The following is a 10,692-nucleotide window of genomic DNA, read 5'->3' as shown; positions in this document are numbered from 1 at the left end:
GCAGGTGCGGCCCTTTGGGTGTGTGGGCCCAGCCTCAGTTGGCCACTTCGACGTCCCCCATGGGGAAGGCCCCGGTGTCGTCCCCGGGGCGCAGCCCCCGCCAGCGGGAACCACCTGGATGGGGCCGAAAACGGAAGATTTTGGGGCGAAAAGATCCATTTTGGAGAAAAAACCAGGAAGTTTGGGGGCAAAGAAACAAATTTGGAGCAAACTGAGGATTTTTGGGGTGAAAAAAGGAGATTTTGGGGTTAAATTGGGTGATTTTGGCGTCGAGCTGAGGTGGTTTGGAGACAAAATGAGACAAGTTTGGGGGGAAATGGGAAATTTTGGGGCAGAATGGGTGATTTTGGGGTAAAATGGGAGATTTTGGGGTAAAAAGGAAATTTTAGGCTCAAAATAGAGAATTTGGGGTAAAAGTGGGCAATTTGAGGGCAAAAAAGGGCAATTTGGGGGTGATTTGGGGCTGAAAATTGGGAGTTTAGGGGGGGAAGGTTTTGGGTGGGGAGGAAAGTGAGAAAAATTGGGGTGAAAATGGGAATTTTGGGGGGGAAAGTGGTGATTTGGGGGGAAATGGGGAATTTTGGGATCAAAATGGGAGATTTGGGGATGAAAATGGGAGATTTGGGATTGAAATGGGCGATTTGAGGACAAAGGAGCAACATTTGGGGCTAAATGGGTGATTTTAGCCAAAAAATGAGAAATTTTGGGTGAGAAGAGCTGTATTTCGGGGTTAAAAGGGGCATTTTTACGGCAAGAGAGACTTTTTTTGGTGAGAAATTTGGGAATTTGAGGGTCAAAATGGCAATTTGGGGACAGGAGAGGACAATTTGGGGGCAAAATGGCCAATTTTGGGGAAAAATGGACATACTGGAGTTTAAATTTGGGGCAAAATGGTCAATTTTTGGACCAAAGAGTTCGATTGGAGGGTCATAATGGGCGCTTTCAGGGCAAAAGGGTCAATTCTGGGGTTAAATGGACAAATTTGGTTTAAAATGGGTGATTTGGGGATAAAAGAGTCAATTTTTGGGCTGAAATGGGGAATTTCGGGCCAAAATGGGGAATTTGGGGGCATTTTTGGGGTCAAAATGGGCGATCTGGGGGTCAAAATGACCAACTCCAGGGTTAAAACAGGAGACTGGGGGGAAATTTGGGCTCAAAATGGGAAAATTGGTGTCCAAGTGGGCGATTTGGGGGCAAGAGAGTCAATTTTTGGACTGAAATGGAGAAATTTGGGTTAAAATTGGCACTTTGAGGGGCAATTTGGGGCTCAAAATGGGCAATTTTGGGGGCAAAAGGGTCAATGTTGGAGTAAAAGAGAATTTTGGGGTAAAAATGGACAATTTAGGGGCGATTTTGGGGGAAATTCTGGCATAAAATGGACAAATTTGGGTCAAAATGGATGATTTGGGGGTCAAAATTAGCACTTTGGGGGCAAAATGGGCAATTTTGGAGTAAAATGGACAATTTTGATGTAAAAATGGGCAATTTGGGGGCAAAAGAATGCATTTTTGGACTTAAGAGGACAATTTTGGGGTCACAATGGGCAATTCGGGGAAAAATTGGGATAAAAATGGGCAATTTGGGGGCAAAAGGATCAATTTTGGGACTAAAATGGAGACCTTTGGGTCAAAATGGACAATTTGGGGATGAAAGCGTCAAAGTTCGGACTAAAATGGAAAAATCTGGAGGTAAAAATGGGCAATTTGGAAGCGATATTGGGTCAAAATGGGCAATTTGGGGACAAAAGGGTCAGTTCTGGAGTAAAATGGGGAATTTGGGGTCAAAATGGGAAATTTGGGGACAAAAGGGTCAATTCTGGAGTAAAATGGGGAATTTGGGGTCAAAATGGGAAATTTGGGGACAATTTTGGGGTCAAAATGGACGATTTGGGGGACAAAAGGGTCAAATTTTGGACCACAATGGAGAAACTGGGGTCAAAATGGGCATTTTGGGGTCAAAATGGGCGATTTTGGGGCAAAGGGCCAATTTTGGGGTAAAATGGACAATTTTGGGGTTCAAATGGGAAGTTCTGGGGCAAAAGGGTCAATATCGGATTTTGAAATGGGAAATTTGGGGACGATTTGGGGTCAAAATCCTCCCCTCCCCCCACTGACCCCTCCTCCTCCGGCACAGCCAAGCAGCCAATAGGAGCCCCAGGAGCAGCACGGCCACGCCTACGACGACGCCGATGACCAATGGGAGGAGCCCAAACTGAGCTGGGGCTGAGAAACGCCCCCCCAAAAAAAATTGGGTCAGCAAATATCCCAAAGACCCCAAGAAACCACTCCAAAAAAAACCCCTGGGTCAGAAAATACCCCAAAACAGCCCCAAAAAAACCCTGGATGAGCAAATAACCCCCCAAAACCAAAAACTCCCCCAAAATCCCCCCTGGATAAACCAACACCCCCCCAAAACCCCCAAGATCAACCAAAAACCGCACCAAAACCCTCAAACCCCCAAAGTTCCCCCACAAAACCACCACATTAACCAAAACCCCAGAAAATCCCCCCAAAAGCCCTCCAAAAGATCCCAAAACCTCCCAGGTCAATCAAGACCCCCAAAACGCCTCTGGGTCAACCCTGAAAACCCCAAAACACCCCCAAAAAATCCCCCCCTCAAACCCTCCTGCATCAACCGAGAACCCCCCCCAACCCCCCAAGATCAACCAAAAACCGCACCAAAACCCTCAAACCCCCAAAGTTCCCCCACAAAACCACCACATTAACCAAAACCCCAGAAAATCCCCCCAAAAGCCCTCCAAAAGATCCCAAAACCTCCCAGGTCAATCAAGACCCCCAAAACGCCTCTGGGTCAACCCTGAAAACCCCAAAACACCCCCAAAAAATCCCCCCCTCAAACCCTCCTGCATCAACCGAGAACCCCCCCCAACCCCCCAAGATCAACCAAAAACCGCACCAAAACCCTCAAACCCCCAAAGTTCCCCCACAAAACCACCACATTAACCAAAACCCCAGAAAATCCCCCCAAAAGCCCTCCAAAAGATCCCAAAACCTCCCAGGTCAATCAAGACCCCCAAAACGCCTCTGGGTCAACCCTGAAAACCCCAAAACACCCCCAAAAAATCCCCCCCTCAAACCCTCCTGCATCAACCGAGAACCCCCCCCAACCCCCCAAGATCAACCAAAAACCGCACCAAAACCCTCAAACCCCCAAAGTTCCCCCACAAAACCACCACATTAACCAAAACCCCAGAAAATCCCCCCAAAAGCCCTCCAAAAGATCCCAAAGCCCCCCAGGTGAACCAAAACCCCCCCCAAAACTCCCCCTGGGTCAAGCAATACCCCAAAAACCTCCCTAAAATCCCCCCAAACGCCTCGTGGTGTCCCCAAATTCTGGACACCCCAATCCTGACCCCAATTCTGGCCTCATTACCCCACCCCCCACCCCCAACTTCTCCATTTCCCCCCATTTTCGACCTCCTCAAGGTTCCCCACCCCCATTTTGGGCCTCACCAGGGGCAGGGAGGGTGACGGTGGCGCTGGGTGGGGACAGCCCCCAGCGGCCGTCCAGCTCCTCCTCGTACTGGCAGGGGAAAGGTCCGGCTCCGGCCGCGGCTGCAGAGGGGACGGGGATGGAGATTTCGGCCAGGGGGCTCATGGTGGTCTCGGAGCCATCGCGGTAGAAGCGGAAGCGGCGCTGGGGGTCGCCGGAGGGGGAGGGGACGAGGCAGGTGAGGGAAATTTGGGATTCGGAGCCGTCCGGAGCGTCCGAGGGAGGGGACAGGAGGAGGATGGGCTGGGAGGGAGGGCCTGGGGGACACAGGAAGAGTGTGGTCAGTGGGAGTGGTCAGTGGGGTGTGGTCAACGGGAGTGGTCAGTGGGGTGTGGTAAATCAGTGGGGTGTGGTCAGTGGGGTGGGTGAGGTCAATATGGGATGTGGTCAGTGGGGTGTTGTCAATGGGGGGGTGTGGTCAGTTGGATGGGGTGTGGTCATTGGGGTGGGTGTGGTCATTAAGGATGGTGTGGTCAGTGAGGGAGCGGTAATAAAGGGAGTGTGGTCATTGGGCTGTGGTCAGTTGGGGTGTGGCTATTGGGGTGGGTGTGGTCAGTGGGGGTGTGGTCATTGAGAGCAGGTGTGGTGGTCATTGGGGTCACTGTGATCAATGGGAGGGAAGTGGCCAATGGGAGGGTTGTGGCCAGGGGGTGTGGTCAGTTGGGGGTGTGGCCATTGGTCTGTGGTCAGTTGGGGTGTGGCTATTGGGGTGGGTGTGGTCAGTGGGGGTGTGGTCATTGAGAGCAGGTGTGGTGGTCATTGGGGTCACTGTGACCAATGGGAGGGGAGTGGCCAATGGGAGGGTTGTGGCCAGGGGGGTGTGGTCAATGGGGGTGTGGTCATTGGGCTGTGGTCAGTTGGGGTGTGGTCAAGGGGAGGGGTGTGCCCATTGGGGTGGGTGTGGTCATTATGGACAGTGTGGTCAGCGAGGGTGTGGTAATAATGGGGTGTGGTCACAAGGCTGTGGTCATTTGGGTGGCTGTGGTCAGTGGGGGTGTGGTCATTGAGATAGGTGTCATTTCAATGGGTGTGGTCATTGGGTTGGGTGTGGGCAATGTGGTGGGGCGTGGTCATTGCAGGGTGGTCAGTGGGGGTAGTCAGTAGGGTGTGGTCAATCTGGGTGGTTAGTGGCAGTGGTCAGTGGAGTATGGGCTTGGGGTGTGGTCAACGGAGGTGGTCAGTGGGGTGTGGTGAATGGGAGGGGTGTGGTCATGGGGGTGTGGTCATTGAGGGAGTGGTCAGTGGGAGCGGTCATTGGGATGTGGTCAATGGGTGTGGTTAATGGTGGTGGTCCATGATGGCGGTCAATGATGGTCATTGAGGATGTGGTCATTGTGTGGGTGGGGACATTGAGGGTGTGGCCATAGGAGGTGGGTGTGGTTAATGGGGGGGTGGTCATTGGGGTGGGGATGGTCAGTGTAAGGGGTTGGTCAATGGGATGAGTGTGGCCATAGGAGGTGTGTGGTCAATGGGAGGGGTGTGGTCACTCAGGTCTGGATGGGGTAAAAGTGGGAGAGGTGCTGAGTGTGGCCGGAGGGGGAGGGGACGAGGCAGGTGAGGGAAATTTGGGATTCGGAGCTGTCCAGAGCGTCCGAGGGAGGGGCCAGGAGGAGGACGGGCTGGGAGGGAGGGCCTGGGGGACACGGGAAGGTGTGGTCAGTGGGGGTGGTCAGTGGGGTGAGGTCAACAGGGGTGGTCAGTGGGGTGTGGTAAATCAGCGGGGTGTGGTCAGTGGGGTGGGTGTGGTCATTGGGGTGTGGCCAATGGGGTGTGGTCAATGGATTGTGGTCAATGGAAGGTGTGTGGTCATTGGGGTGGGTGTGGCCAGTGGGGGTGTGGTCAATGGGGGTGTGGCCAGTGGGGTGTGGCCAATGGGGTGGGTGTGGTCATTACAGTGTGGTCAATGGGAGTGTGGTCATTGAGAGTGGTCAATGGGGGTGTGGTCATGGGGGCTGCATGTGGTCAGTATGGAGGTGTGGTCAATGGATGTGGTCATTGGGGTGGTCCAAGGGGATGTGGTAAATGGGGGTGGTCATAGGGGGCGTGGTCAGTGGGTGTGGTCAGCGGGTGTGGTCAGTGGGGGTAGTCAATATGGGTGGTCAGTGGCAGAAAGGGCATGGAGGGTGTGGTCAGTGAGAGTGTGGTAATAAGGGGGTGTGGTCATTAGGGACGATGTGGTCAGTGGGGTGTAGTTAATGGGTGTGGTCAGTGGGTGTGTGGGCATTGGGGTGTGGTCATTGAGTGTGGTCAATGGGGTGGTCAGTAGGAGGTGGTCAGTGAGGTGTGGTCAATGGGGTGGTCAGTGGGGTCAGTGTGGTCAATGGGGGTGTGGGCATTGGAGTGTGGTCAATAGGATGGGTTTGGTCATATGGGGGTGTGGTCATTGGGGTGGGTGTGGTCAATATGGGAGTGTGGTCAGTGGGGTTTGGTCAGTGGGGTGTGGTTAATGGGGCTGGTCAGTGGGTGAGCGGGCATTGGGCTGTGGTCAGTGGGGTGGCTGTGGTCAATGGGAGTGTGGTCATTGAGTGTGGTCAATGGGGGTGGTCAGTAGGAGGTGGTCAGTGAGGTGTGGTCAATGGGGGTGGTCAGTGGGGTCAGTGTGGTCAATTGGGGTGTGGTCATTGGGGTGTGGTCAGGAGGGTGGGTGTGGTCAATGGGGGTGGTCAGTGGGGTGTGGTCATTGGGATGGGTGTGGTCAATGGGAGAGGCGTGGTCAATGTTGGGGTGTGGTCAATTGAGGTGGGAGTGGTCAGTTGGGAGGGCGTGGCCAATGGTGTGGTCGTGGCCACGCCGATGAATCCCAGTGGCCGAACCTCCCCTCCCAAATCCACCACTTTTCTCCCCAAAGTCCCCACCTACCCCTGACCACCACGACCACGCCCCTGGCGGGGCGGGCCCTCCCCCCAGGCCCCGCCCACCTCCTCCTCCACCCGGCAGCTGAAATTCCCGGCGAGTTCCTGGGAAATCTGTGGGAAGAGCAGCTCGGCGCCGTCCCTGGTGTCCCTGGTGTCGCCGGTGCCCGATGTCACCTCGGCCCCATCCCGGAAGAAGCGGAAGCGCCGCCGGAAGTTGTCCCGGGGCGCAGCGCAGGTCAGGCGGAGCCGGTGACCCACGGCCACCACGCCCGAGGGCGGCTCCACGGACAGATGTGGGGGAGGACACGGATCTGGAGGGGGGAGAAATTGGGGAAAAAACCCTTGGAATCGTCAATTTCCTTTCTGTTTGGGTTGGGTCTAAAAAGACCTAAAAAGGGCTGGAAAATTTAATGTTTTGAAGGGGGAAATGGAGAAGATGGAGAGGAACCACCCAAATTTTCCTCAAAATCCCAATTTTTGTCATCTGGCAAAGGTTGGGGACCAGCTGAATGGTCCCGGAGGTTCCACAATGACCTTGCTTGGGTTGGGCTTGGTTTGGGTCAAAGTGGCCTAAAAATGGCCCCAAAATTCAATGGTTTGGAGGTGGAAATGGAGAAGATGGAGAAGAACCACCTAATTTTTACCAAAATCCCAAATTTTGGATGGCGCAAGGAGTGTTGGAACCACCCAGAGGGTCCTGGAGGTGCCACCATGACCCTGCTTGGGTTGGGCTTGGATTGGGTCCAAAAAGGCCTAAAAATGGCCCCTAAAAACTTCAGTATTTTGGAAAAATTGGGAAAACCCCTTGAAATCCTGAATTTTGGACATTCAGGAGTTTTGGGGTCATGACCTAACCATGGCCCAACCATGGCCCAACCATGGCCCAACTGTTGTCTAACCACAGCCCAACCATTGTCCAACCATGACCCAACTGTGGTCCAACCATGACCCCAACCATGGCCCAACCATGACCCAACCATGACCAAACCATGGTCCAACCATGACCCAACATTGACCCAACGAAACCCAGCCATGACCCCACCATTGTCTAACCATGGCCCAACCATGACCCAACCAAACCCAACCAAGCCCAACCACAGCCCAACCATTGACCCAGCCATGGCCCAACTATTGACCCAACCATGACCCCCCCCATTGTCTAACCATGGCCCAACCATGACCCAACCAAACCCAACCATGACCCAGCCATTGTCCAGCCATGGCCCAACCATGGTCCAACCATGACCCCAACCATGGCCCAACCATGACCCAACGAAACACAACCACAGCCCAACCGTGACCCAACCAAACCCAATCACGGCCCAACCATTGTCCAACCATGACCCAACTGTGGTCCAACCATGACCCCAACCATGGCCCAACCATGACCCAACGAAACACAACCACAGCCCAACCATGGCCCAACCACAGCCCAACCATGACCCAACATTGACCCAACTAGACCCAACCATGACCCAAACGTTGTCTAACCATGGCCCAACCATGGCCCAATCATGACCCAACCATTGTCCAACCATGGCCCAACCATGACCCAACCAAACCCAACCAAACCCAACCATGTCCCAACCAAACCCAACCACGGCCCAACCATTGTCCAACCTTGACCCAACTGTGGTCCAACCATGACCCCAACCATGGCCCAACCATGACCCAACCATGACCAAACCATGGTCCAACCATGACCCAACTGTGGTCCAACCATGACCCCAACCATGACCCAACCATGACCCAACCAAGCACAACCACAGCCCAACCATGGTCCAACCGTGGCCCAAAACCATGACAACTGTTGTCTAACCACAGCCCAACCATTGTCCAACCATGACCCAACTGTGGTCCAACCATGACCCCAACCATGACCCAACCATGACCCAACCAAACACAACCACAGCCCAAACATGGCCCAACCATGGCCCAACCAAACCCAACCATGGCCCAACCATTGTCCACCCATGACCCAACTGTGGCCCAACCATGGCCCAACCATTGTCCAACCATGGCCCAACCATGACCCAACATTGACCCAACGAAACCCAGCCATGACCCCACCATTGTCTAACCATGACCCAACCATGACCCAACCAAACCCAACCAAACCCAACCACGGCCCAACCATTGACCCAGCCATGGCCCAACTATTGACCCAACCATGACCCCCCCATTGTCTAACCATTGACCCAACCATGACCCAACCACGGCCCAACCATGGCCCAACCATGACCCAACTTTGGCATCTCCTCAACCTCCTCCAAACCCAACCCTGAGGTTGCTCCATGCCCATCCCTGAGCCTGGAAAACACGGATTTATCCCCAAAATCACCTTTGACGATGACCTGGATGGCGTCACTGGCGTAGGACTCGATCCAACGTCCCTCAGTCATCTCCTCGTAGCGGCAGCTGAAATTCCCGGTCTGGTTCAGGCCGCTCTTCTCCACCCGCAGCCGGACGCCGGCAGCTCCAGAATCTTCCTGGATCCCGTCTGTGACCTTGAGTTCCCCCTGGAAGAACCCAAATCTCCTCTCGGCGTCACCCGGTGGGGCCGCGCAGAAGAAGACAAGGGGCTGCCCTTCAATGGTGACACTGGAAGGTGTCACCGTCAAGTTGGGTTTGGCTGGACGATCTGGTGGGAGAAGAAGACCCAAAGTCAACATTGGACCTCAGTTGGGATGAATTTGGGATAAAAACGCCCCACTGGGGGGAAAAGTCAAAATTGGACATCAACGGGGATGAATTTTGGGATAAAAATGCCCAATTAGGTGGAAAAGTCAATGTTGGAGCTCAAGGGAGATGAATTTGGGATAAAAATGCTCCGTTGGGGGGAAAGGTCAACATTGCATGGGAAAGCCGAGTTTGGACCTCAATAGAGACAAATTTTGGGATAAAAACGCCCCCGTCAGACCAAAACCCAACATTTTGGTCAACAGGGATGAATTTTGGAATAAAAATGCCCCGTTGGGTGGAACAGTCAATGTTGGGCCTCAATGGGGACAAATTCTGGGATAAAAACACCCCCATTGGACCAAAGCCAACATTTTGGTCAACAGGGACGATTTTGGAGACAAAACCCTCAAAACCCCAACACGGGGAGGTGACACCCGAGGTGTCCCCAAACCTTGGACGTTGATGACCACAGCCTGGCTCTTCAGGGACTGGGTGGAGCTGTGGGATCCCCGGAAGACAGTGTAGGAGCAGGTGTAGAAGCCCCCGTCCTGTGGGCCGGTGATGTTGAAGGTGTGGACAAAGGTCCTCTTGGACGACCGGAAGTCCGTGACCAAACCGGGCATCCTGGAAAAGCGGAACCCTTGGATCCTGTCCTTGCTCGCCGGCGCGGTGCAGATGATGGACATGGTGTCGCCGATGAGGAACCGTGGCTTCACCGGCATCACCGAGATGTTGGGGGCGGGGGGATGGAGGTCTGGGGAGGAAAAAGGGATCAAAAAAGCCTAAAAATGGCCCAAAAATCCGTATTTTGGAGATGAAAGTGGACAAGATGGAGACGAACCACCCAGTTTTTCCCAAAATCCCGATTTTTGGTGTCTGGAGGAGGTTTGGAACCACCCAGAGGGTCCTGGAGGTGCCACCATGACTCTGCTTGGGTTGGACTGGGATTGAGTTAAAAAAAGCTTAAAAATGGCCCAAAAATTCCACATTTTGGGGGTCGGAGGAGGTGGGAATGGAGAAGATGGAGAAGATGGAGAGGAACCACCCAATTTTTCCAAAATCCCGATTTTTGGTGTCTGGAGGAGGTTTGGAACCACCTGGATGGTCCTGGAGGTGCCACCATGACCCTGCTTGGGTTGGGCTTGGATTGCCCCAAAAAAAGCCGAAAAATGGCCCAAAATTCCACATTTTGGAGGTGGAAATGGAGAAGATGGAGAAGATGGAGAGGAATCACCCAATTTTTCCCAAAATCCCAATTTTTGGTGTCTGGTGGAGCTTTGGAACCACCCAGAGGGTCCTGGAGGTGCCACCAAGCCTGGGGAGATTTTGGGGTTTGGATTGGGTGTAGAAAGGCCTAAAAATGGCCCAAAATTCAATATTTTGGAGGTGGAAATGGAGAAGATGGAGAGGAACCACCCCATTTTTCCCCAAATCCCCATTTTTGGCAATTGGAGAGGTTCCACCATGACCCTGCTTGGGCTGGGCTTGGATTGGGTCAAAAAAATCCTTAAAATGGCCCAAAATTCCAGATTTTGGAGGTGGGAATGGAGAAGATGGAGAGGAACCACACAGTTTTTTCCCCAAATCCCCATTTTTGTGGGAAATTTGTGTTACCTGAAGGTGTCACCCATGGGAAAAGGAT

At 53.5% G+C, this 10,692-nt stretch overlaps 1 protein-coding gene across 1 annotated transcript; it reads right to left on the bottom strand.

The window, feature by feature from the left end:
* Positions 1–2: 2 nt before the first annotated feature.
* Positions 3–10,686, bottom strand: LOC108445319 (Fc receptor-like protein 6; the record flags this gene model as incomplete). The annotated part of the gene is made up of 7 exons (XM_017728719.1): positions 10,665–10,686; positions 9,502–9,804; positions 8,710–9,009; positions 6,373–6,679; positions 3,474–3,770; positions 2,115–2,222; positions 3–114 (listed from the first exon to the last, which is right to left on the bottom strand). Coding segments are annotated over exons 2-7 (1,395 nt in total), but the record flags the coding sequence as incomplete, so codon positions are not given.
* Between the last annotated feature and the right edge of the window lie 6 nt (positions 10,687–10,692).

The sequence above is a fragment of the Corvus brachyrhynchos genome, unplaced genomic scaffold (genome assembly GCF_000691975.1).
Source record: "Corvus brachyrhynchos isolate BGI_N302 unplaced genomic scaffold, ASM69197v1 scaffold2723, whole genome shotgun sequence".
NCBI classification, from domain to species: domain Eukaryota; kingdom Metazoa; phylum Chordata; class Aves; order Passeriformes; family Corvidae; genus Corvus; species Corvus brachyrhynchos.
Note: the sequence above shows the minus strand (reverse complement) of the source record. Positions and strands in the feature narration are given on the sequence as shown.